This window comes from Arvicanthis niloticus, chromosome 22, assembly GCF_011762505.2.
Source record: "Arvicanthis niloticus isolate mArvNil1 chromosome 22, mArvNil1.pat.X, whole genome shotgun sequence".
Lineage (NCBI taxonomy): Eukaryota > Metazoa > Chordata > Mammalia > Rodentia > Muridae > Arvicanthis > Arvicanthis niloticus.
The window spans coordinates 30,641,579-30,669,131 of NC_133429.1; the positions used below are offsets into that span (position 1 = coordinate 30,641,579).

A 27,553-nucleotide genomic window follows, 5' to 3' on the forward strand; every position below is an offset into this window, starting at 1 on the left:
GCTGTCTTTCTAGGGAAAAGTAGTGGTTTTGGTGGAACAGGGAGGATTAGCTAGGATTTATTGCATAGTCATAACCTATTAATAGAAATATGTATCATTGTTATTAAGATGAAGTTATAATTTCTTAAATGGTACAAAATTTACTTTGATTTCAATTTTAAGGTTTTCATTGGTACGAGCTTCTTATTGATATAAAAGTGAGATGAATATTGTTACTCTCATAGGCATTATGCCTGTATAACACATTTAGGAATGCAAGGCCTAGACCCAGTCCTTCTTTAACTTTTTTAACTGATTTGAGATGGTTAGACTGTGAGTTAAGGGCCTACAGCAAATTCATGGCTTTGAGTTTATTTTTATGGTGTTTTCTATATTTTATTTAGAAATAGCTGAGAGGAGTTAACAGACAACAGTCCAGATTACCTTACATGGATAGTTGGTTTTCAAAACATCAGAAATCCACAGAATTGACGTTACAAACATTTCTGTATTAATGTTCATTTTGATTAAAGACCTGTCTGCTCCTGACAGCTTCCTGTCTTGGAGTCTAAGAAAAAATTGAGCATCTTTGGAGTTACTCCAGTTGTGATGAGACACCCACTAGGCAAGAATTGCCTCTTTTCATCTATAGACAAATCACTGTCAAGAAAAGGACACAAGTGGGGAATAGTCGACTGATTATATCTGCCAAGACAGAGTAATCAACCCTTAATAATTATGCATCACTAGGTCTGTCAGATGATCCTGGGCCAGAAGGCTGAAGATCGGATGCTCCAATGTTCTGTAGTATAGGGACTGTCCAGGTGTTTAGCGGTCTCTATAAATTGGCTAAGTTTTAGAAGCTATGCTTTGTGCTTCCCATAATTTCAGTTAACTCAGTCATTCTGGATTTCTGATGGGGTTGAAGACTTATAGTCTCATAGCCAATCCTGGCTATTTACTTTGAGAAAAAAGATTTGAGCGGATGGTTTTCAGCTGACATTCATTCTAAAGCCAAGAAAAAAAGCCAGGTTCAGAACTAAGTCTTTTAGTTAGGAGAGATGACAGAGGTTCTGGTTAGCCAACAAAATGATGGACTGGGTATTAGGTCTATCTTGTACCTTACTGACACATATTGGTATAGTTATGTTCTAATTGTATTTTGAGAGAAAGTTTTATTTTAACAAGAAGGGTGATATGTAGGAGGAGCTAAGGTGGGAGGAGTAAGGAGAGGAAGAGGGAGAATAAGGAGAGGAGGAGAAGGAGAGAAGGAGCTAGGTGATGAGAGAGAGAAAGAGAGGGGGAGACATGGAGGCAGATGTTCACATGTCTCCACCAGTCAAAGATAGTTGATATATCTAGGTTAGGTATTGGGTTACACTTCTGATTGATATTGAGCATTATCAAACTTATAAATCCTTTGATTAACATTAAAAAATTGTATAAAGCAAAAAGGAGAAGGGGACATGGGACAGGGTGTTCTAGGGAGGGGAAATAGGGAAACGGGATGGCATCTGAAATGTAAATAAAATATCCAATTAAAAAAAAAGACTTTTGAAAAAAAAGATGTGCAAAAAAATAAATAAAAAATATTATCTTTAGCAGTTTTAATTCTAGCATGTTAAAAAGTAAAAGCCAGCTTTTAATTTTGTTCAGCAACACATCAACAGTGGTAGAGACTGATACATGATTTGCCCAGATCAGATGGGTTATGTTATTAGTGCTCTCTAGTTGACATCAGAAAACGGTGAAAAACTTTGATTCATGTAAGTCAATACAGCGTCCACACAACTTGAAATGACTTCGTAGCTGCTTCACTCTTGTGAGTATGCCTTGAGGAAGTATATAGATTTGAAGATTTTTGTTGTTGTTGTTGTTGGTCAAAAACAGACAATGAATTGATTCTTTAATTTTAAATTTGGTGGTATTTTGTTTTGTTTTAGTTTGTTTTGTTTTTTGTTTTAGTTTGTTTTTTGGGGTGGTTTTGTGTGTGTGTGTGTGTATGTGTGTGTTTTAAAGATTTCTGCTTGCAGAGAAGCTAGTGAGAATCACCCTGGGATTCAGGCCAGAGAAAGTACTTCCTGAAAGGAAATTTTATATGTCTTCTATGCTTTTGAAATGGTGGTTGACCTACAGAAACACTATGGTCTCCTTCAGTATCATCTGTAATACTCTGTATAGGACCCAGGATGAGAAGATTTACCCTAGTTCTTAGGAGCAAAAACTATTCACAGTCTAACAAATAGGGATGTGTCCCAGAATGCTCTGAACAGGTGCCTACTTGCTACTGAGGTCCGATCAAAGACTTGAAGCTCTATCCCATGGAAAGAGTGGACACTGTGTGTCTTTCTATTCTGATTTTTTTTCCCCCTAGGCAAAATTTCTCTGCAAAGCTGAATCCCGGTCTGGGCCCTCATAAAGTTCCTAACCTCTGCAATAGCAGATGGGACTCAGAGGTGTTGTGGAGCCCAGCCTCTGTCTGGGGAAGAGAACAAGGAGCTGCAGCAGTGTGAGGGCCACCCTCAGCAAGTGGCCCATCCAGGAGTTTCTCCAGGCTCCTTCTGGGTGGACAACATCCGCCCAAAGTTTTGCTTGATGAAGATGCTTATATGCAAAGGGGAACATCTTGATTTGTCAAGTTTCAGAACAAAGAAAAAGACTTCGGGAAAGTTGGAAGAGTTCCTGCACGGCCATGGCATCGGAGCACAAATAAAGGATGGGGATTATGTCTGCTAAAAAGACACGGGAAGTTTCATCCAGCTCTCTGCCTGTCCAGACAAGGGCCGGAGAAACAGCTCTGAGATCCGTTTCTACATACTAGTAGCAAGATCAGCGACATAGGGGGAAAGGGGTGGGGGTGGGGGGACGACGGAGATCAGTGATGCTAAAGGGGGCGGGGACTTTGAACTGGCCTGGCTTCTGTTCCCTTGTTTTGCTCCAAGCCACAAGCCATTTTAAACATTTCCAGGGCACATGGTTTCACTCCGTTCCTTGCAACTCTGCCGAGATTTTACTTGTCAAGGATAAGGTGGTGGGGTGAGGGTGGGGATGGGTATGGGGGGTGGGGGGTAAAACTTCCTCATGACAACTTGGGATACATCCAAGTTGGTTAACGTTGCACTCATTTTAAAAGCAAGCTTTCCTTATGGAAAGATTAGTGTAAGTCCAGATATGTTCCTTCAAACTTGATTTTAGATTCTAGGATATTTCCAACACACACATACATACACACACACACACATACACACACAGACACACACAGAGATTCCACACACACACACACACAAACACACCCCACAGAAAGTTAGCACACAAACAAAAGTAATGATTTCTTTTAGCTAAAGTCCGACTTGAATAATCAGAGAGCTTTTATTGGGGCTGGGGATGGAGCTGTGACAAAACCCTTCCCCAGTGTGTGCAAGGCCCCAAGTTCGCTCCCCAGCGTAGCACTCAGGAAAAACCCATGCCAGGCACCATGTGGCCCTTATACTGCCCCCCCCCCTCATTGGTTCTGAGAAGTAATTAATACATTTTAAGTTGTGTTACCAAAGTACATGTTGGCCAACAGTCTATGTTATTGTTTTAGAAGTTTTCCATGAGTGAATGCTTCAGATCTCCATTAGTTTTAATTATGTGTCTCTGTGTCTCTGTGTCTCTGTGTGTGAATGAGTGAACTGAATGCAGGTGTCCTCAGGGAGCAGAGGTGTCAGGTGCCCTAGAGCTGGAGTGATTGGCAGTTGGGAGCCACAATAAGGTAGGAACCGAAGTACAGCCCTCTGCAAGGGCTGTGTTTTACCTGCTGAGCCATCAACCCAGCCTGTAAAAACTGTCTTGTTTGGGTTTTCCAGGCAGAGTCTTACTGTATAGCCCCGGCTGGCTGAGAACTCTGTGTGTAGACCAGGTTGGCCTTGAACTCCTGGATATCTATTTGCTACTGTCTGCTGCCTCTAGAATGGTGAGACTAGGGGCAGGTACCCCTACTCCCGGCCTGAGAATGTTTCTACTTGTTTGATTGATTGTTTGTGAATTTTGAGGTGCTATAAACCATCCTATTATGTTAAAGGGAAACTATAATTTATTATACTTGTCTTTTGCTATTTTGAGACAGGATGTTGCTATGTAATTCTGGTTCACCCTCAAACTCACCATCCTCCAGCCTTAGCCTGCTGAGGCCTGAGAGAAAAATACTGTCACCTATAAGTCTACCTGACTATGGATAATAGGTTGTTTTCTCATAATTTCAGTTGCTGTTAGTGTCACAAAGCACACCCAGGAGTCGGGATGTCTCTAGGGTAGATGCCTAGAGGCAAATACAGCATTGTTAGAAATCATATCTTCACTAGATATTGCCAAATTTCCTCAAAACTATTGCATCAGTTATGACTGGTCACTAACCATTTCCCTCTTCACACCAGCTTTGACATTTTCGGACCTGAACTGTGCCGATACAGAGTGTAAGAGGATGCCTTCTGGTGTATGTGCCAATACAGAGTGTACAATGATACCTTCCGGTGTATGCACCAATACAAGAGAGTGTAAGATGATGCCTTTCGGTGCATTTGACCATTTCTTTTTGATCATCTCTTGCTGTTGATTTGAATGCTTTGAGTGGACTATTCATATTCATGGTTATATTTTTTTCTTAATACCTTGTCATAATTCTCCTGGTATTCTGGATAATTTTCTTTATACAATATACCACTGAATTCTCACCTCTCACTCTGCTGCCTTTTCACTTCATCATGACTGACTTCTTTGTCTGCTTGAAGTACGTCTTAAGATACTGTATCTTTCTCAGCTATCTCTTAGTCCTTGATATTTCCTTCTTTAGGCTGAAGAATTACAGGATGGGAGGTGCCTTTTCAACTTTATTGAAATTTGGTTTTCACTGGCAAGAATATACATACATACATACATACATACATACATTCATACATATACATATATATGTAATGTGTGTGTCTTCAGTGGTTACTTCAATAACATAATCTAGAGGCTGAGTCTTATGTAATAGTTCCAATAATCCTATGGGGTAAATGACTTGACCGAGAACTTAAACACACTCTCCAAGGTCACATGACTTGATCTAAAGGGGTATGTTTAAGTTCCCGTTCTTGACCACGATCCTACCAGTTTCAGCAGTTTCCTCTTATCTTTAATGTTATGTTCAGGTGGGGTGCTTTCTATTATCATAAAGTTGTATGTATTCAGTATCTAACAATATATAGATAACATAATATAAAAAGTGTACGCTACCTAACTCCATTGGAAAAGTTCACAGGCTGGACTTAGACTACTTCCAACCTACTTCCCAGCCACACAGGCTGTCACCTGTCATCTTAGTTTCATTCTGGCAACTCCTTTTTCATCCTTGTCCTGATGGTGACACCCCTGCTCCCCACCTAAGACACCCCCCCTCTGGGCCTTTCCTGTCCTGCCGAGCTATAGGCTGTTCAGCTCTTTATTTAGCCAACCAGAAGGCGATGGAAACCTGTTCTACAAAATACTGAGTCAGGAGATGCTTCATAATAATGAGGACACCAAAGTCCAGACTGCAGCCAGATCTCTGGGTACAGAAATCAGCATTCGGATACACAGTGCACAAAGACATCCTCCATCACCCCATAATGTCATAATTGGACATTCTCAACCATTTTCTTTGTGTGTATACAAATTCCCTGCCAAGCAGTTGGATATATTCTGTTTGGTTTGTAGAGCTTTCCAAATCTCCCAGAGAACTTAGATTTGATATCTAACATTTACTCTCTAGTGAATACCTAGTGTTTGTTAGAAACTGCTGGTGTTTGGGGATAGAAAGTTGACATCAACAGGCAAGAGGTCTGTTTCAGAGACACAATAAACACATATGGATGCTTCCCGGTAGTGATAGTATGATGAACTATAAAACAATATTGGTTTATGTTTATGATATAGAGTTTGGCTTATTTCAGATTGAGCAATAGGAAAGCCTTTGCAGGGGAGGTAACAGTTGAGCTGAGATCCCAGTGACCAGAAAATATGGCTCTATCTAGATAATGAGACAGGAATAAAGTTAGAATAGTACAAGAATAGTTTTAAAAGGTGACTTAATGCAAAAGGCGAAGGCAGGAACTAAATGAACTGGGGTCTGTATTTGTAAGGTTTTCATTTCCAGAATGAAATACCTGAGGCAAGGTAACTTTATAAAAAAAAAAAAAAAAGTGAGTTATTTTGCTTAAAATTGTAGAGATTCAAGGGCATGACACTGGAATTAGTTTAGCTAAGGGGGATGTCATGGCACACAGTAGGAGTGTGTGCAAAAGGGAAAGATGATCATTGTCTAAGTTAGAGTTTCATTGCTGTGAAGAGACACCATGATCAAGGAAACTCTTATAAAAGAAAACATTTCATTGGGGCTGGCTTACTGCTGTGGGTTGCCCTGGAGCTGTTGGTATTCTGATGTTAATTCTGCTTCCTCAAGGGAGGCTGCCCCCTTGGAGTGGATTATGTACTCAGGTGATTTCATGTGAACCTTCTCCCAATTCTTACTGGTCAAATAAAGGCTAAAGCCTGTGATTGGACAGTAGAAGGGAAAGGCGGGGCTGGAGGTCTTAGAGAGGAGAGAAAGGGAAAGGGGAAGGTGGAGGAAGAAGAGGGGGAAGGAAGACGGAGCAAAAACACGTGGCCTGGAGGAACCGCAAGTAGCAAGAGATCTCACAGCTAGGGAATAGATAGTGTCGTGGTAGATCTACTCAATCTAGGTGTACAGCTTATAAATATAACAACTGGGTTGTGTGCGGGTTTTACATAGGCTTATTGGGATTGGAGAATTAACTGCAACAGCTTACAGTTTCAGGAGTTCAGTCCACTATCATCATGGGAAGAAGCATGGCAGCATGCAGGTAGACCTGGTGCTGAAGAAGGAACTGAGAGTTCTACATCTTGATCTGAAGGCAGACAGGATACTGCCTTCCCACAGGCAGCCAGGAGAGACTCTCTTCTGCATTAGGTGGAGCTTGAGCCTAGAAGGCTTGAAAGCCTGCTTACACTGTAGCATACTTCCTCTAACAAAGCCATACCTATTCCAACAAGGCCCTACTTCTTAATAGTGCCAGTTCCCATGGGCCAAGCGTATTCAAACCACCACAATGTTCAGACCAAACAGGGAGCCAAAGAGTCTGCAGTCTCACAGTCATGGGCAAGGCTATGCCTCCAATGTCTTAATGGTCTCTCACTAAAATCTCTGTCACCTCATTTCAAGTGGGACCATGCCTCCATCACATGAATCTTTAGGGGACAACTCAAATCCAAATCATTATATTCATCCTGAACCCATAAGCTTCATGGTCATTTCTCAATGGAAAAGATAACAGCTCTAACCTTAATAGTCCCAGAGTCTTAACTATTCCAGCATCAGTCAAAAGTCTAGGTCCAAAGCCTCCTCTGAGCCTCAAGGAAAACTCAGATGGAAGCCCCTGTGCAGTAAAAGAATCAAGTTAGTTCCTTGCAAGACAGGATGGAGACAGAATAAACATTCCCATTCCAATAGGAAAATGGGTAAATAGAGAAAAAAGGGATTAGCTCAAACTAGGTGTGGAGGTTTGAGTGAGAATGGCTCCCATTGGGACATATATTGAATACTTGGTCATGAGTTAGTGGAACTGTTTGGGATTAGGGGATGTAAATCAGCCTGGGGAATCAGGATGTAAAGCCCTTAGCTATTGCTCCAGCTTGATGCCTGTCTGCTTCTTGCCATGAAGATCAAGGACTAAGTCACTAAAGCTGTAAGCAAGCCTCCAGTGAAAGAGTTTATAAGAGTTGCTTTGGTCATAGTGTCTCTTCACAGCGATAGAACGGTAACTACAACAGTAACATCAAAACCCAGCAAGGCAGAGAATACATACACTACATACACGTAGCTCAATCCTGTGCACAGTACAGTAAGTAGTAGCCCCAAACATTGCAGGCCTTGACCCTATGGCTTGGCTAGTTGTTGCTTACACGGTTGCGCTCTGACACTGATGTTGGCAGCTCTCTTAACAGTCTACCATATAAAGGGTGGTACCCTTCATACTACCATGCCTATAGTTTTACAAGGCATTCATTACCCATCCATCAGGTGCTGTCTGCTGGGCTTCCAGCTCAGCAGCAAGTTTCTGCCTTGCCTCCCAGACGCTGACATCTTAGTGGAAGCTTCCATGGCTCCATTCCTTTACTTTCTGCACGTCTGCAGAACAAGTACCACACAGATGCTGACGAAGAATGCCACTGGCCTGAGCCACAACCGACGACACAGAGTGTTTGTGGGAGTAAATACAAGGAAAGAAATCTTGAAGGGCTCGTACATCTGGTTATATTTGGAGATCATTCTGGTTGCTCTAAGGATTGAATTTTGAAATCGTGGCTGAGAGAATGACGTAATGGATTGAGGTGGTAAGGGAAACACAAGAAGCAAGGAAGCCTTTGGGGCTTTTGGTTGAACCACTGGATTGACGGCAACTCTATTTATCAAAATAGGGAGAGGAGTGAGGTTGGATCAGATAGAGAGAGGATGGAGAGTTTTGCTTAGCCAGAGTTTCACTTTGGGAAGATGCTTAAACAGCTACTTGGAAATGTCACCCAGGGAAATAGATCACGAAAGTTTAGAATTTAGAGAGGAAAAGGTTACTTTAAGGCATTAATTTGGCAGTGCTTTCTAAAACCACGAGATTCCATGGAATCGTCTAGGGAGAATGTTGCCTGAGGAAAATAGGAACAAGAATAATAACTATGTTCTGGGTTAACCCAGGCTTCTTGAGGCTAAGCAGAAGAGGACTGGGTAGAAAAGAGGAAGAAAATGCCTTGGTGAAGTTGGTGGAGAAAATAAATATTCTTTTGGTGATTAAATTACAAAAGGGAAAATTGAAAGAACAAAAGAAAGAATCATTATTGCCAAATGATAAAGAGAGGCTGAGTAGGAATTTTTAAACAATGGAAGTGCTGGGTTTGTCAACATGAAGCTTGCTGGCAATTTTGACAAGTAGTGAATCCATAAATGGAGTAGGAGAAAGCAAAGACCGTTGGGAAATTATGAGAAGAACGGCAAGAGTGGATGTAACAGTAGTGACGGCAGTGACAAGGGACAATCCTTTTTCCAGACTGTTGACAGTGAACATGGGGACTGAGAAATACAACACTGACAAGACTGGGTCTTGGAGTCCGGGGAACTTTATCCTTTAAAAGGGTGTGGTAGGGGTATAGTACTCAAAGATTTTCTGACTCTTCTTCACGGAGCTTGTGGTTATATGAAATAGCATGGATGGGAGATGAACATTGATAGTCAGTTGATGCTAAGATGAAGAGAGCTGTGGAGGGGAAAGATTCTGGGTCTGTTGAGCTACCCACATGCTATGCAGGAGGTTCCTGGGATACAGCTCTTGTGAGTTTCCTTTTATGCTTGGATGGACTTTTTGGTGACGGAGCTGCTTTTCTGAGTTGTCTCTGCTCCAGTAACTATCGTGGCCCATACTCCTGTTAGTAGCTTCCCCCACCCCCCAAAAACCCTCACTGGTTATTCAAGTTGCCCTCTATATTTAGATTTTGATTTCTATGCCCAGACATCTGGTTGCAGTCGGGACGATGGCGTGGTCAACCATCTCCTGTCTCTATGTTATGGAAAAATTGTTTTCCATCACCTCTGATTGGTTAATAGAAGAGCTGATGAGCCAACAAGCTGGGCAGAAGAGAAAAGAATAGGGTGGGATTTCTGATCTCGGTAGTGATGAGGGATCTCAAAGGAGATCAGAGAGTAGAGAAGGACCATGAGGAGTTGTCGCAAAAACGTTGGCAAGGAAGTCTACATGAAAACACACACAGACCAGAGGGAGCCAGGGAAGACTCAGATTGAAGGGAAAAGACCTTGTGGCTGGGAAGTAGGCAGCCTTGGAGGGTTAGACTAGCTTAGACCTGCCCAACTTAGGCTTGCTGCTTGTTGATAAAATATATAGTCTGTGTCTTTATTCTGGAGCTAAAATGGGCTAGAGCAGGTGTAGAAATGTCTCGAAGTTATTTGATGGGACAAGGGGGTTGTAGAAAATCCCCACAAAAAATACTTCTACACCAAGTGGTAACTATTGAAGATAGATCCTGTCTAAAACAAGGTGTAAGGTATGTGCTGATACCGGACGGTCTTCTCTGACTTCCACATGTGAGCTACACAAGTGCTCACACATACACACACACACACACACACACACACACACACACACACACACACACACACACATGAATGCATGTGTGAGCATGCACACATACATCGTACACACAGAGATAAAATTGGAAGCAACAGTATAAACCTCTGTGTGGAACCCAGGTTAGTTGAGAATCAAATGGGGATGCATGTCATTCATCCCAGCACTCAGGAGGCAGATCTCTGAGTTCAAGGCCAGCTTCATCTACCAAGTGAGTTCCAGGACAGCCAAGGCTACACAGAGAAACTCTGTCTCAAAGTCAACCAAAAAAAAAAAAAAAACCAAATAAACAAACAATGACAAACAAACAAAAAAGAAAAAGAAAGAACTAAAGAAAAATCAAGAGACTTCTGTAGGGCTTGTAGCAAGGAGGTTGTCTTACCAGACTCTGTGAAACTGCTGGAAATTCTTAGTCTTCAGAAGTTGAATCATGAGTGCTCTGACCAGTATTGAAGCTACACTGAAACCCAGGAGTCACGTCTCCCAGGAAAATCAAAACAAAGCCAATAAATTAGCCAACATCCAGGGCTGGAGAGATAACTCAGTGGTTAAGAGCATTGGCTGCTCTTCCAGAGGTCCTGAGTTCGATTCTCAGTACCCTCATGGTGGCTCACAACCACCTGTCATGGGACCCGATGCCCTCTTCTGGTGTGTCTGAAGACAACTACTGTGTACTCATATATATAAAATAAATAAATATTTTAAAAAAATTAGTGATTGAGAAGAGGAAAATTTGGGTGCCAACTTAGAAGCAGCATATAAAAAATATACGAGTAATTGAAAAAGAAAGTGGAAGTGAGCTTTCACTGCAAAGGGATACTTTTATAACAAGGAAATGACATTGTAAAAACAAAAGAAGTGAAATCATAGCACACCACACAGCCCAGGGTCACAGCGTGTTGTCATAACTCTACGAACATGGGATGGGTATTCAGTAAAAATCATGACCTAAGGTACAGTTGGGAATTTAAGAGTAAGAAAAATGTATTCATGGGTAGCCTGAGAGAATTCATTTTCCTCAAAAAATGGGCAAACCGAAAAGGAGAAGACAAGGTAAGTACATTTAAACAATGCGCACTGAAGCCTACATTGTCAGACACAATGAAGAGTTTATTGTCGTTTCAGTGTGTGTGGTGGGGAAGGTAAGGGGAATTGGTGGCACTTGTTGGAACCCTTGTAGAACTCAAGTACTCAGCTTTCACACTTTCCTTGTCTAGTATTTTGATTTGGGGATGAAGTATATGCTCTAGAGATATTTGCACTAAAGTAAGAAAAAAATATTTTCCCAATATACTGTTCATTATTATTTCAACTCATACAAATAGGCTAGTTCACAATACAGCTGGTCTACTGTCTGGAAAATATAAGCGAGGGTTAGTGTGTGTACATATATATATATATATATTTTTTTATTTTATTTTTTTTTACTTTGACAGTTTCAAATAAGATCTCGCTTCCTTTGTGAGCATTATCATAGTCTCCTCTCTGACTAAGTTCAAGTGGTTCATGAAAATGAGTTATGTTGGGGCCAACTCAGAGGCTTTTACTGTTGACTAGGAGAAATTGGCGATGCCACAGAGGGGGTGGTGGATGCCTCTGGCGTCTGGAAGGCCAAAGTCCAAGCTGATGCTAAGTCTACTACAATGAACGAAGAAGCAAACAACAGAACAAAGATCCACCCAGCCCCAAATGTCAATCCTGTGGAGGCTGAGAAACTGAGCTCTGAGGATTATTTCACCAGGAGTCTATACATAAAGATATGCAAACATCTTGCCATTGAGGCTTGACTCAGCTAAATACTTTGCTCTAATGTTGGAAGCAGCTCGGTTGTGCAATGCATCTTTGGGAATACTGAGAACGCTAAAGTCAAGACAAAGGGTATAATAAGTGATAACAATAACAAAATGGAGTGCTTTGTACCTTAACAATCTCTTTCATCCACGATTCCCTGGGCACTTTATAGACTAGTAACTGCTCTGGTTCCCACATATTACCTTTTATCTAAGGACCCGAGGCACTTTCACAATGCTCTTACGATGGAGGAACTATCATTATCCCATTTTATGCGCAGGTAAACAGAGGCACAGAAGTGAAGCAACTTACCCAAAGCCAAGCAAGCCAGCCCTCCTGACTCAGAGACGATTAAGAGATAAATTCGTATTTATAAGTGTTACCCTTCTTCATTCATGGTATATTGTTTTCAAGTTAATATATACTCCTTACCTTGTCTTTTCTTCCTTTCTTTTACTTCCTGTCTTCCCAGACAGAAACTTATGATTGTTTGAAATCTTATTATCAGAAGTAGTCCTTGAATCAAGCACACCACAATCAGAGTCTTAAAACAGCTTTAAGCCATGTATATATATTTCATAGTAAAGAAAGCTACTGAATTCAGAGAATTTAAACATGCACTAAAGATCTGTGTGGTAATTTACATATGCGTATCCATGCCGAGCCTGTCCTCTTTCCAGACAGGTTTACAATCCTTCCAAGCGAGCATCCTCAGGTAAGTAACACACGAATGTGAACATTTATAATCAGGCTCCATCTTGCCTCAGAAAAACAAAACAAAACCGAGAAACCTACACAGCGTACCTAAGTTGGTACCAGCTAGGCTTGAAGTCAGCCTGTTTGTTTGCTTATCTATCTATCTATCTATCTATCTATCTATCTATCTATCTATCTATCTATTAAACTCTTCTCTCGGAGAGGCCTTTTACCAAGCAACCTTTCTAAGCCTTCTCCAAGTTAATCTATGTCCAGCCCAACAGGCTGACCAAAGACCAGAACTGCTTCTGAGAAATGCAAGCCTGTGAGTCATTATTGCCTGTGCCCAATGGTGTAGTCATTATTACCTGCTGCCTCCTTACCTACATTGTGTCACCTGAGGAAAACGATGATGACCCTCCGGACTCTTACTGTTTGGGAAATGAAGGCATGGTTTCATAGCCCCTGAAAATGATGCACTCTGATACTGCGCGCATGTGAGAGCTAAGTCCCCTCAGCCCTGATGACAGGTGAGGATGGACTCATCCGTGGGCATAGTAAAGATGGAAAACCAGCGACTATCCAGCTTTACGACGTTGGTGAGGACACTTGCTGCTAAATCCGTCTAAAATCGGTGTAGAGACAGCGTGAAGATGGGAAGAATTGCCAACAAGAGCTTGAAAGAATAACAAACTCTTGATAATTCATCGATCATTTTAGCCTCTCCTTTTAACTAACTCCCGTTTTACTACGACACTCATTGCTTTTGAAGGGGCTTGCTGGGTTTCTCAGACTCCTACCTGCCACCCCCTTGCATCTGGAAAGGAGGAGGGCGGCGAGGGGAAGGGACTGTGTGGGTATTTCCCCACCCTGGCGAGCCAGGTCCTGAATCATCCCTAGCTGGTAGCACTTTTCCTCCGGCAAGTCACAACTTTCCCTAGAAATACTACGGTCTTGTACTTAAAAGGAAGAGTGGTGGGAGACCGGAGAGGCGGGGAAGAGGAGTGAGGAGAGGGGCGTGGATCGGCCGATCCCGCCCTAGAATCAGATGAGCTGGAAGGTCGCCCGCTGCGAGGTGGCGAGCCTGGGAAGGAGGTGTCCCCGCTGCAGGCGCCCCAGCCGCGCCCGGGGAGGGAGGAGGCAGGGCGGTGGGAGGGGCGGAGCGGTGGGAGGGGCGGGGCGCCGCGCACCTGAGCGCGGAGGGCGTGGCTTCGGGGGCACTCCCTCCTCCTCCTCTTTCTGGCCTCAGGGACTCGGCCCTTTCCGCCCCTCTTCGGCCCCGCTCGGCTCCCGCCCCCCTCCGCCCCTCGCTCGCTCCCTCCCTCCAGCCAGGGACAGCCCCCGAGCTCTGGCCGGCGAGTTTGCCGCTGCTTGGTCGTGCGCGTCCCGGGCGCTCCGGCTCACCTGGACAACCCTCATCCCCGCCCCGCGCCTTGTCCCACCTAAAACTTCTCGGAGGTAAGGAGCTCTCCGGGCCGGCGGCTCCGGACTCGCGCCCGGGTCCCCTCTCCGCTGGACACGTCCCCTCCGGTTTCAGCCGGCTGAGGGCTCCCTGTCCGGTCTCGGAATGTAGGCGTCCGCGGCGCGGAGCTCAGGCCCGCGCGAGCGGAATGGGAATCGCGGGGAGCTGTGCACACAGGTGGCAGCGGCGCGGGTGTCCCGGTGCGGGGTCGCGGACCTGGGTGGGACGGAGAGGGCGGCGAGGGTGGGGCCCGCCTCTCTCTTCCTCCTCCCCACCCCCCCCGGGGTCGGAGTTCTCGGGGTGCTCTTCGGAGGTGCGCCCTGCGAACTTGGCGGCTGGGACGCGCGGGCACGCCGAGGGCGCGGCGATCTCTGTCCCGTGGCCGCCCCGGGGACCTGACGCCGCGCCCCCCCAACCCCCGCCCGCCCCGTGTGCTTCCTTGCAGAGCGTCGGTCGGGCAGCGCGCTCGCCCCGCGCCATCCCCATCGCATTCACGCTCCCCGGGCAGGCGGCGGCGGCGGCGGGAGTCGGGAGTCGCGGCGTGAGGGGCGCCCCCGCCGGCCCCTCTGGGAACATGGCGACCGGCGGCTACCGGAGCGGCGGCAGCACCACCACGGACTTCCTGGAGGAGTGGAAGGCGAAGCGCGAGAAGATGCGCGCCAAGCAGAACCCCGCGGGCCCGGGTTCGAGCGGCGGGGATCCAGCCGCCAAGTCCCCGGCGGGATCGCTGGCCCCGACCGCCGCTGCTGCCCCGGGGACCTCGGAGCTCAACCACGGCTCCGCGGGCGCGGCCGCACCTGCCGCCCCGGGGCCCGGCGCCCTGAACTGCGCTCATAGCTCATCCACGCTACCCCGCGCGGCTCCCGGCTCGCGGCGGCCGGACGACGAGTGCCCTAGCGCCGCTGCGGCCGCTGGAGCTCCGGGGTCCCGGGGCGACGAGGAGGAGCCGGATAGCGCTCCGGAGAAGGGCCGCAGCTCGGGGCCCAGCGCCAGGAAAGGCAAGGGACAGATCGAGAAGAGGAAGCTGCGGGAGAAGCGCCGCTCCACCGGCGTGGTCAACATCCCCGCGGCGGAGGTGAGCCGGGCGGGGCGGGCCGGTGCGGGGCTAGGGGCCGCCTCCAGTGTCTTCCACCAGGGAGCTCCCTCGGTCCGGGACCCGGAGTTCCCTTCCACTCTTTGCAGCAGGGGGATGGAGTTTTACTTGGAGCAAATGATTGCTGGAAAGTTCCCCCGACCCAGATTAGTTGGACACGTGCTCTTTTTCCGTCCCTGGAACCGGGTTATTGCTTTAGAATGATAGGCAGTTGGTGTTCCCCACGATTTGGCAGCCTAGACTTCTCTCTGTCTCTCTGTCTCTCTCTCTCTGTCTCTCTATCTCTGTCTCTCTGTCTCTGTCTCTGTCTCTGTCTCTCTCTCTCTCTCTCTCTCTCTCTCTCTCTCTCTCTCTCTGAGATCAGTTAGGAAAATCGATTCGTGGAGGCGATGACGTCGTCTGGTTTCCCACGTGTCCATCTCGGGCTATCAGGTTGTTTTATCTCCACTTCCCTAGCAGTGTTTACAAGGAAAAGCACCTGTAAAGAAAGCGTAACCTTAGCAATATCTAAGACAGCGTTATCTCGCAGTAAACCCGAGTAAAAGTCTGTACTGTAGCATCATGCATCACCCCTACCCCCCACCCCGCCCCCAGGGGTATTTTAGACAGCAGAGATGCTGTACAAACTAAGTTCTGGAGGTTCAGGAACTCATTGTGGTCTTGAACGATTGGGAAAACATCTGTGAGAGATGTGTGCGCTTGTGCGCGCACGTGTGTGTGTTTGTGTGTGTGTGATGTCACCAAACATTTCTTCAGGCAGCAGGAGTGTTCTATTAGAGAACTGTTTGAAAGATTTTTAACCAAGTATATAATCGCACCTGAAAGGAAGCAATTCCAAAACTGTTGGGAGGAAGTGGTTTGAACCAATGTGTTTCACTCGAGGAAGCCACATCTTTTACTCGATGGCTTTTTAGTTTTAACTCTCCACCCACAACTTTTTTTTTTTTAAAAAATTCTTGGCCTTGTTATCTATTAAAGGACTGTTAAAATATTTACTAATTTGGGGCTGGGAATGTAGCTCGGTGGTAGAGCATTTGCTTAGGACGCATTAAGGCCCAGTGTTTGATCCCTAGCACCTGCTTAAACAAAACAAAACATAAAACCACATTAAAAAGCCAGGGCTGTAATTCTAGCCCTCTGAGGCTGAGGCAGGAAGGTGGGGTGTCTGAGACCAGTCAGGGCTATGTGTTTGGGAGTCTGTCTCCACCCCTAACCCCCACCAATTTACTAATTTTAATTGTGGGTTAGGTAGTTTGTAGTAATGAGTATATTAGAATCACAATTTAAAGTATTAATATGATTTCCATACCTAGAGAATCAGTGTGTCTCTGTAGGATGTATTTTTGTTCTTTTATGTGAATGTCTCAGAGATTTTTTTTTTTTTATCAGCCAGAACAACTGTCCTGGTGGCTTACCACTTAATTCAAGATATCTGTTACTCATTAAAGTTGCTTTCAAAGGAATTCATAAGAATGGTAATCAAATTTCCAGGTTTCTTCTTTTTTATAATGTAAAACTATGAAGGTTAAGGGGAACTGAAGACAACGCTTTGGAAAGACTGCATTCCTCAGCTTTATTTTTTAAAAGCAGCTTATGGTCCAAATAAAAGAACTTGCCATCTCCACTCTGCGTTCAGGGTTCATCTGACAGGGGTCTTATTTTGGGAAATATGTTGGCAGATGTTACACTTTTTTGGGGGGGGGGGGTCTGGCTGCTTGTGCTAAAATTATATATATTTTTAAATTACTTTGAAAAAAAAAAAAAAAAAAACCAACCCAGGAACAATAAGTAGGGTGTATATTGTAAGAAACATCTTTTGTTAATGGGTCCTCCTCTGAGTGAGGGAGACTAGTACTGGGAATGTAGGATGTCTCCCCACTGTAATTGAGCCTAATACTCTGGAATGTTTTTCGTTTGGGTGTTGGCAACTCCTAAATTTAATCTTCCTTAAAAACAAACAACCCAGGGTACCATTTTTTTTTTTTTTTTTTTTTTTTTTTTTTTTTTTTTTTTTTTTTTTTGTCTGTGGAATTTGAACCTTTTTTATTGAATAGGGAATTGAGGATTGCTTTCTTTTACTGGTAACCTTGGCTCCATTTCAAGCTGGAGGACCCAACAAAGCAAAGCCATATTTTACCACAGTATCTAATTAGCAGGCTTCTCCACTGTCTCCTTCCCTGAGTTTTAGAATTTTAGCCTTTTTTTTTTTTTTTTTAATTTCTTAGATGGTTTTACCAGTTGTGGAGTATATATTGCAAAAAACTTTGAAGCCGAACCATTTTCCTGTCTTTCAGATCGTTGCTGACTTAGAATTGTATGCCATTTCTTCTAGTTGAACAGTGAAGTCCACTTAGCTGAAGGGTTTTTGTGGGCTACATACGTTAACACTCCTAGTAAGCTGTATTTTATAAACTTCTTAGGTACTGCCCACCTGTCAGTAGTGAAACAAAGGTATATTTTGTCTACTGTCGAGTGATGCTTGGATTTGCTCACGCAATATTCCCAACTAAGTTTATCCCCCATTACCCTGACACGGGCCTAAAGGACCTTTTTCAGGGGTTGAAAAACACTGTTCCTTCAAGAAGTCCATATGGTTGGCTGTGGTGGTACATGTCTTCAGTCCCACTGCAGAGGCAGAGGCAGAGACAGGGCAGGGCAGATCTCTTTGTGGTTGGGGCCAGCCTGGAATAAAAAGTGAAACCAGCCTGCTCCCCATCCCCCCCCCCCCCCACGTGTGCTGATTAAACATCCTCCAGCATGATGAGTGTGATCTGGCTTTCACTAGCTCACTTTATTATTCTATTGTCTTAGTTATATTGCTGCAGAGAAACAGGTTAAAAGCCAAAAACCACCCGATGAAGGACAGAACACAAGGCAGATACTGTGGGGGTGGAGCGTAAAAGTCCACATTTCCAGATATCCTTTAGTGAGGCAAACGCTATAGTTTTCATTAGTTGGGGGTTTTGAAGTTTCCTCTGACTTTTACCATTTTCTCCCTTTCCAGTGTGGTAGTGACTAGCTGTAAGTTGGATAATTAGGACATAGAATGCTACCTGATACTAGTGTTTGCGTTTTTGAAACCAGACAGATGGTCATTACATGCCTGTGTTCACGGTGTCATCGTGTAAGGAGACTGGGCACAACAAGAATAGAATGGTATAGATTTGGAGAGGGGAAGGCTGGACTCTAGGAAGAAGGGTAAGACTTAGCCCTGACTTACCAGTGTAGAAGCATGGGACCACAGCCCTCTGTTGGTATTAATGTCATGCTCTGTCTAGAGGGAAGAGAGGATTGAGCTGGGACCAACTTGAGGATGTGGCTCTTGGGTCGAGTCACGGTTACTTCCGTGCATACATCCCCGTCTGCACAATCTCGTGGACGGTTGCACACACGTGCAGTATTGTTTGTGGCACACATGCAGTATTTTTAAGTGTCAAAGAGTTGTGCTTCTTAAGTTTGGCAGCCTGTTGCTATCATGTGCAGGACTTAAAAATAAATGCTTCCCCCCCTCGCTGATTCTTGGCCCTCCCTGCCCTCCACTCCCACTCCCATGTGATTTAATGGGTTTGGGAATGGAGCCCAGGCCTTAATATTTTTATAAACTCCCCATGTAGTTCTAATGTGAGTCAGGGTTAAGAGCCATCGGGTCACGGTCTGGGGATATAGAAGCGGCTAGGACACAGGCATTGTCCACGGATACTCCCCACGTCTAGGAAGGAAATGTGGCGAGAAGGATGGGCATGGCTTCACCTCTAAGTGGTACACCGACTTCTAAAGATGCAGCAGCACTGAGCGCTTCTCAGACAGTTGTCTGTCTGCTCTGTTTACAGAGGTACTGCCTGAAGATAGTGACCACAGAAAACAGGACTCTTTGCTAGCTAAGGATAGCACTGAAGGCTTTATGTTAAAAGCCAGCTGCTGTGTAACCCTTCTACCTGCAGGGCTGAGGTGCTCAGAGTAGGAAGAGGTTTAGACTTTAAGTGACCCAAGATTATATGGATATAAACATGACAGTTATGATCTACGGATTAAAAAGGAACGCACACAGTAAGCGACAGGGCAGTAGTTTAATATGTGTCTGTGCGGGGAAGAAAACGGATTTTTAAGGAGTCAACCTTGTACTATTTAGCATATTTCCTTATCTTTTCTCCCCCTTCGGTTTTATTAAAGTTGTCACTGATAGTTTGGCAGTTGAAAAAGAGAGCCCATGACGTTTGGAGTTGAATAGAAAGAAATGAGGGCATAATCTGTAGGCTCAGAGCTCACGTTCTGTTCCTCTCTAGTTTGCTTCAGAAGGTGTCTAACACCAGGGTGCAATCAAAATGGAAAAAAATACAAAATAGTTTTTTTGTTAGCAGTTTAAAAATATGTACTTTAATACTACTCAAATGTTTTGTTTTGTTTTTTTTTTTTGTTTTGTTTTTTTTTTGTTTTGTTTTGTTTTTGAGTCAAGAGTTGCTACTGCAGCATTTGAACCCAGGCCTTCAGTGCTGAGGCTGGGGGATCCTTTGATGTAGAGAGCACTTTTGCAGGAGTACCGTTGAGACAGCAGTTACTCAGGCTGTCTGCTGGACCCTGCACGGGGCATGTTCTACTTAGTAAACCTTATAAATCCCGGGCGATTAGGAAATGTTCTCAGTACATAGCAAGCCCGCTGTCCTAAGTGGCTTTAGTGTATGCACTGTTCCCTTATTCACATGTCAGATTTTCTCTATCTGAGTCATTGGTAGTGACTGCTGATTCATCACACAGAAAGGTAGACAGTCTGGAACACGATGGGAATACCAAAAGGCATTTATTTCTTAATCTACCTGGAGGCCCTCATAAGAATACTGACAGGGGCTGGAGAGATGGCTCAGTGGTTAGATGCACTGACAGCTCTTCCAGAGGTCCCTGGATTTGCAGCACCCACATGGCAGCTCACAACTGTCTGCAACTGCAGGATCCAACACCCTTATACAGACAGACATGCAGGCAAAACACTGATGCACAGAAAATAAAATAAACTAAAAAAAAAAAAAAAACCAAAAACAACAAAAAAAACCAAAAACAAAATACTGATACAAAATGTTTTGGAAGTTTAAAATTGTTGGTAAATGTCAGGGCTTGCAGTTTTCTCAGGTTCCTTTTTTTCCACCTTTAAAAGTGGAGAGATCCACATACCATAAAATCTGTCCTTTTAACAGTGTATAACTACGGGGCTGGGGACCTATTGTTCTTGCTGGAGCTCTTGTTAACAGGCATGAGGCCCTCGATGTGACTCCCAGCGAGCAAGAAATGAATGGGTAGTTGTGTTCCTTCATTGTATGCATAGACTGTGCTCTATAAACAGGCTCATATTTTTGTCTGGAGTTTTCTTTATGTTCTGGAACCTGTAGTTGCCCAGTCTTCTACTCAGTAAAGTACAATAGCATTCAAACTGACAAGGTAGTAATTTTAAGTAATTTAATAGCAATCTTTTCCATCTTTCACGGAAAAGAACTTCTGATGTACTCCTTCCTTCATTTTTACATTTTTTAAAAACTTGGGCACCTGCCACCGGTAGTTTCTACCAGAATTTGATGCTAGAGGTAGTTAATAGAATATGAAGTTTTACACTTGTTTTGGGTTTTTCATTGAGGCCTGCGTGCCTTGAGAGTTTTGATGCATAGGGAAAAAACAGTGGAGCTTGGCATTGCTTGAAAGTTGAACCATGTTAGCTAAAAGCAGCATCTTTTGTGACTTCTGTGGGGGACAGACCATCTGTGTGACACTTACCTGTTATTTTCATCAGACTTCTCAGACCCACCTGGGTAGAGGGAGTCACCTGAGACTGTGTTTTGACGTGTTCTTGAAGGATTCGTGTGTGTGTGTGTGTGTGTGTGTGTGTGTGTGTGTATACTTGTCAAGTTTGACAAGACCTGACTTGAATAGCCTTTAGTTTACTGGTTTATCCAATGAAACTATCTAATTGTCATGTGCTTCTAACATATTGATGTGGGTAAGACAGAAACATTAGGAGGCTTAGGCAGGGAGATGGGGGTCTGGGACCTGCCTGACCTCTGAAGGGAGACATTGTTTCAAAAAAAAAAGTTATAGAATGTTCAAATGATTATATGAATTATATTGATAACTACTTGTTGTATAGTGGTCTTGATAAAAGGATGGCAATCATTTTTTTTTCCTGTTAAAACTTATAGTTTAACAAATCACTTGATATCCTTGGAAGTTTATATCACTTTAAGTACTTATATAATGTGAGGTATTTAATGCAAAATGCTTCTACTTTGCTTCTTGTCTGTCCTGCATTTGTCAACAGCCTAAACCATAGAGAAACACATGTAATATTTATTTTTTTTTAAAGATTTATTTATTTGTTATTTATATGAGTACACTGTAGCTGTCTTCAGACACACCAGAAGAGGGCATCAGATGGTTGTGAGCCACCAGGTGGTTGCTGGGAATTGAACTCAGGACCTCTGGAAGAGCAGTCAGTACTCTTAATCACTGAGCCATCTCTCCAGCCCCGCATATAATGTTTATATGTAACTGGAACTTATCTGTCACTCATGTTTTACTTAGGAAAAGGGCAAAGCACGCGATACATTTATGGATACCTTTAACAGCAGACAGTTCAAACTCTGTAATGGTTTTCTGGCCTTCTTATCAAAGCGTGTATTAGATGCAGATGCATTAGATTAGATTAGTTTTTCTTTGCTTCCTACTGTAACCTGTTAGGCTGTTGGCTTCGTGGACTAGCAGCTGGTTCGTTACAGACTTGGAGAAGAGGGAACTTCCTGTTTGTTCCAGCCAACTGTAGTAGAGCCATGCTGGCTCACAGAGGATCTGCCTCAGGCAGCTGTTCCTTTAGCTTACCTGGCACCGCGACACATGTGATCTGTAAGAACACTGAGTCTCTAGAAGTGGCAAAACAGTACATCTCAAAGGTAGACATAGCTCCAAGTTCAAATCTTAATATATGATTTGGTGCTAGTCAGAAATATTCATCTAATTCCCCGCTCCTTCTCCCCTTCCCACTCTTAACTAGCCCTTCTTCTCCCTCTCCCCATTCTCCTTTCTTTCTTTCTTTCTTTCTTCCTTCCTTCCTTCCTTCCTTCCTTCCTTCCTTCCTTCCTTCCTCCCCCTCCTCTCCTTTCCCCTTTCCTCTCCCTCTCTTTCCCTCCCTTCCCATCCCATCCTTGATTCTTTCCTCCCTCTCTCATCTCTCTCCTTCCCTCTCTCCCTCTGTTCCTTCTTCCCCCTCTCCTCTTCTCCCATCTCTCCCTCTCTCCTTCCCTCCCTCCCTCCCTCCGTCCCTTCTCTCCCACCCTTCCCCAGAGACAACAAGGTCTCTATGCAGACCATATTGGACTTGAACTCGCAGATATCCTCCAGCCTCTGCCTCCAAAAGGGCAGGGGTCATAGGCGAGCACTACAAGCCCATATGTTTCATATGTTCCTATGAAACAAATGCTTGAAACATGTTTCAAGCAGCGTTGTTTCGTGCTGAATATCAAGAAGTAGGACCATTAGGTTTTGAAAGCCATTGTTTAGTTATGGTTTTGCTAGGATGGTTGGATATGAAAGTTTGTGGTGCAGGTCAATGTGTTTACAGATCTGTAATCAACACACAGGCTAATTATATAGAGTTACTGAAAGGAGAATCAGGTGGAAACCAGTATCTAATGTCTTATAATCTAATTAAAGACTAAACATATCTAAGGGCATGTAAACAAACTAATATTTCGTTGAGAAATTGATGTATGATGTGTGGCTTACCTTTTTTTTTATTATTATTTTTGGAGTTGCAGAATATGTTTAGTATTAGAAAAGATTGTAAATCTTTATTGTGAAGAACAGAGTTATTCAAAAGATGATGCTTGGGGATATGAGTAAAAGACACACAGTTTGGGGCTGGACAGACGACCCTGTGGGTAAGAATGCATACCTCTCTTCCAGAGGACCGTAGCTTAAAAACCACCTGTAACTCTAGTTCCAAGGGGTACTACTTGTGCGTGTGTGTGTGTGTGTGTGTGTGTGTGTCTAAGTGTAACACTAAAAATAAAAGTAGATCTTTTAAGATAGTTGTTGAAAGTGTAGCTCAGTAGTAGAGCAGTGAGTTAGTTTCTGGGTTTGATCCCTGAGCAGAAAGAGCGAGCCAGGGTGATTCAGTTATTTCAATATAGTCGGGTTGTACTCACAAAGCAGGCACAGAAGTTGTTTTTAGGATTTAAGTCCTTGACAAACTTACTGACATTCTACAACATCCAGACTCTGACCAACACTGAAGCAGAAGCAGATGGGGGAGCGGGGAGAAAGTTGCTTTTGCTTGTGTCGGTTATTGCCTGTGCCATTCAGAGCAGGGGATTCCCCGAATTACGTCTTCACATTTATTCACAAGGTGTTTTTTTTTTCCCCCCATCCTTGTACAAAACAAAGAATTTGAGCCTCAAGGAAGCTGTGTCTTGCCCAAAGGCTGTCCTGACAGAACATAGCCTTGACTTCCGATCTGTTTGGATGTAGGGCTCACACATCAGTTATCATTGTTGGAAACACCTTGGGTCTGTTCTATCAGAGGTAACTTTTATGTGCAGAGAATCTAAGATGGCACTGGGGGATAGCGGGGAGTAGAGAACAGTTCATGAGGAATGACCAGCTCACCTTGGGATGGATTCCAGTGGTGAGCCAAGGAATCCAACTGATTCTGTTGCTCTTTATGAGTATTTTGGCAGGGCGCGTCCTTCCTCTGTCCATACCTGTTTCTACAATAACTCTCATTAGTTTCTGGAAAGGAAAAGGTTATCTGCCTAATGTGAAATCCTTACTAAGAGGACTCTTTGTTCCGGGAACAAATAAATCTCCTGAAGAGGAATGAGCTGGAGAAAGTAGTGTCAAACAATAGGTGTGTGGTAAAAGAAAGAACTTCAGATTCCTGAATTAGAAAGTAACCCGCAGCTGGGTGGCAGTGGTAGTGCACAGGTCTAATCCCAGCTTTCGGGAGACAGAGGCAGGTAGATCTCTGAGTTCAAGGCCAGCCTGGTCTACAGAGTGAGTTGTAGGGTCAACACAAAGAAACTCCATTTCAAAAAAAAAAAAAAAAAACCAAAAGAAAAGGAAGTAAATAACTCCCGGATAGAATCCAACACAAATGTAACTTTATAACGGAAACATTTGTGAATGATTTTGGAGGTGGGCAGAATGAAATGAGGTGAGGTGAAGAAACTCCTCTGACAGTAAACGTCCTGAATCTCGGCCAGTGAGAGGGCTCAGCCGCCAAAGAGCCCATGGCCAAGTCTGAAAACCTGAGTTTGTCCCCAGGGCCACATGATGAAGGCAAGAACAGGTTCTCGAAACTTGGCTTTTGACTTCCATGTATACCTCATGGCAGACACTCTCTCCACTCTCCTCCTGCCCCATAAATAAAACGATGCAATGCTATTTATTTATTTATTTATTTATTTATTTATTTATTTATTTTTAATTGCCAGAACATGAGCTGGGTGTAAGTCACTCCGAAGTTTCTAGCCTGCTGTTGTTTCTTGAGTTTGGACTGTGAAAGGCAGGTATCTGTCGCCTTCTTAGCTGCCCCTCATCCTTCTTGGGATACAATTCCGTAGAGGACAGGAACCTTTCTCACTCTTCTTGCAGCTTCCCCACATGTTTCTTCCTCTCCTTTGTTTCCTATTTGTGATATCTGAGGAACTCGGTGCTTTTCCCAATCATGGTTTTAGGAAGGATACTTGTTTTGTTTCATTGTGCAAGTGCATGATGTGTAAATGATTTGTGCACGTGTGTGTGTGTGTGTGTGTGTGTGTGTGTGTGTGTGTATGTGCGCACGCGCGCGCGTGCGTGAGTGTGCATGCCTGCACATTCATTCGCTGATGTGTGTGTGTGTGTGTGCGTGAGTGTGCATGCCTGCACATTCATTCGCTGAGGCCAGAGAGGATGTCAGAGATCCTGCTCTATACTGCCCTGCCCCATTCGAGAAGACACAGTCTTTCACTAAACATGGAGCTCCCAGGGTTTTGGCTAGGCTGGCTGGTCAGCGGGTCCACGGGATCTGCCTGTTCCTTCTGCCCCAACACTGAGGTGCATGTGGCCATGTTGTTTGCCGTGTGGGTGCTAGTAATCCAAACTCAAGTCTTCCTGTGTCTTTGCTTTTTATTGCAGTAAAGGGACACCATGACCAGGGCAACTTATATAAAGGCAAACATATAATTAGGGCTGGCTTACAGTTTCAGAGGCTCAGTCCATTATCATCATGGTGGGAAGCAGGGCAGCGTGCAGGCAGACTTGATGCTGGAGGAACCAAAAGTTCTACATCTTGGTTCAAAGGCAGCCGGGAGGAGACTCTCTTCCACCACTGGGCAGGGCTTGAGCCCTAGAAGACCTCAGAGCCCCACCCCCACAGTGGTCCACTTCCTCCAACAAGGCCACACCTCCTAATAGTGCCACTCCCAAGGGCCAGGCATTTTCAAACTTCCACTTTTGCTTGCATACCAAGCACTCTTTTATTTCTGAGCCATTTCCCATCTCCCACCTTTCCCTTACCCTTTGAGATAAGCTCTCAGTGAACTGAAGATCTTGCCTGGGTTTTTGGCTAGACAAAGCTGGCTGTCAAGCTCTAGGCACCTGCTTCTTCCCCAACCCTGTGCTAGGGTCACAGATGTGCATTAGCCAACCCAGTTTTTCGTTGGATACCTTGGATCTGATCTCCTGCTTACATAACAAGTACTTCATCCACTGAGCCATCCCCCCAGCCCATTTATTTTCTTTTGATGACAGAATTAATCAGAAAGGAGGGAAACAATTCCCAAAAATTGTCCTGTGGCTACCACACATACTCTGTGTCACACACACACACTCAAACAAATAAAAAAAAGGTATTAAATAAAAAAAAAAATTAAGTTTGTAACAAGATCAACTATAGATTAAAATTTACCTGTTTGATATATTTTCTTTTTTACACATTAAGTTTTATATATGTATTTAATAAGCTTCAAGTTTGACATTATATCGTGAATTTTTACTTTTTTTAACCTTTAAAAGTGAGTTATGTAGATTTACATATTTTATCTGCATGAGTGTTTTGCCATCATGTATGCATGTTTGTGCATCATATGTGTGCCTAAGATGGTTATAGAATACAGATGTGTACAGGCCAGGCGTGGTGTTCCAAATCTTTAATCCCAACACTCAGAAGGCAGAGGCAGGCAGACCTCTGAGATCAAGGGCATCCCTATCTACACAGTGAGTTCCTGAACAGCCGGGGTTACACTTAAGGTCCTGTCTCAACAAAACAAAACAAAACAAAACAAAACAAAACAAAAACATAAAGGATGTATCCAATCAAATGTATACTGTCAGGTTATGTTGCTAGTACAGAACAGCCTAGGAGATCCTTCAGGATTGGCTATCCCAGGAAGTTTTGTGGTAGGAACATGTAATTTGAGACCTTTCTTTTCCTTTCTTGTCTTCTTTTTTCTTAAGATTTTATATTTTGGTACTAAGCAAACCAGTTAGCTCAGATGCAGCAGATAATAGCAAATCAGACCCCCAATTTAAACATGACCGAGTCTCCAGAGGCTGAAAGTGTCCCGCTTCCTCTGGTAGGATCGATGGCTACAGTTCAGCATAGCCTGTCAGACACGGTGTCGTGTGTGAGTCCTCCCTTATAGACCTAGCTTTGAGAATCCAGCTTCCCGTGCCTTCTCTCGGAGTTGTACCCAAGTCTGTTGCCAAGTCTAGATCCAGTGGGGAATGAGATAAGTTTGCATTTGTTTCTTAGCCAAGAATCGCTGGTCTCAGAGTCTTGAGATAGATGTAGTGAGAAGCTGAGTCAGGCAGATGGTGCACCACATCGGAGGCAAGCAGGAAAGCGAGGCATTTCTTGAAGAACTGATTATGAAGAAGAGAGGTTTAGTCTTGAAGTGCAGAATGGCCAGAGGAGCAAGCCTCGGTGAGATAGAGGTTATATTAGGAAAGAAAAATGGGTGAAAACCTTAAATCTGTTCTTAGGGTTTTGGGGCTGCCAGGGCTGCCGGATTCCTGGACTGAGGTGTGTCCCTTAGGTTGTTCAAGCTCAGTTGCTGCTCTGTAGTGACCAGAGCAGAGTGGAGGAAGGACAGACATGAGGAGATTGTCCCAGAGGTTGTGGTCAGACTCTACCTGGGGGACACTGGAGTCGAATGCACTTTGTTGCTATGTTCTGAATCTTGTGTCTTTAACTCTGCTAATGTCTTCAATTGGATGGAGTACATATGAAAGATTAGAAGTCTCTTTTTTATAAGATTATTGAGTGTCTTTGGTAATCTCAAAGACAACAGTTAAAATAAAAACTAATTC

At 44.1% G+C, this 27,553-nt stretch overlaps 1 protein-coding gene across 2 annotated transcripts in view; it reads left to right on the forward strand.

Moving 5' to 3' along the window:
• The first annotated feature begins 13,965 nt into the window (after positions 1-13,965).
• Pawr (pro-apoptotic WT1 regulator) overlaps positions 13,966-27,553 on the forward strand; it is an 83,400-nt gene continuing 69,812 nt past the window's right edge. The window contains exons 1-2 of one of the 2 annotated variants that reach the window (XM_076920165.1): positions 13,966-14,132; positions 14,582-15,211. In XM_076920165.1, the coding sequence (XP_076776280.1) occupies positions 14,711-15,211 (501 nt within the window). In that variant the 5' untranslated portion in view covers positions 13,966-14,132; positions 14,582-14,710. Of the gene's footprint in view, positions 14,133-14,161; positions 14,314-14,581; positions 15,212-27,553 lie in introns of those variants that run through there. The other variant, XM_076920166.1, reaches the window with a different exon arrangement.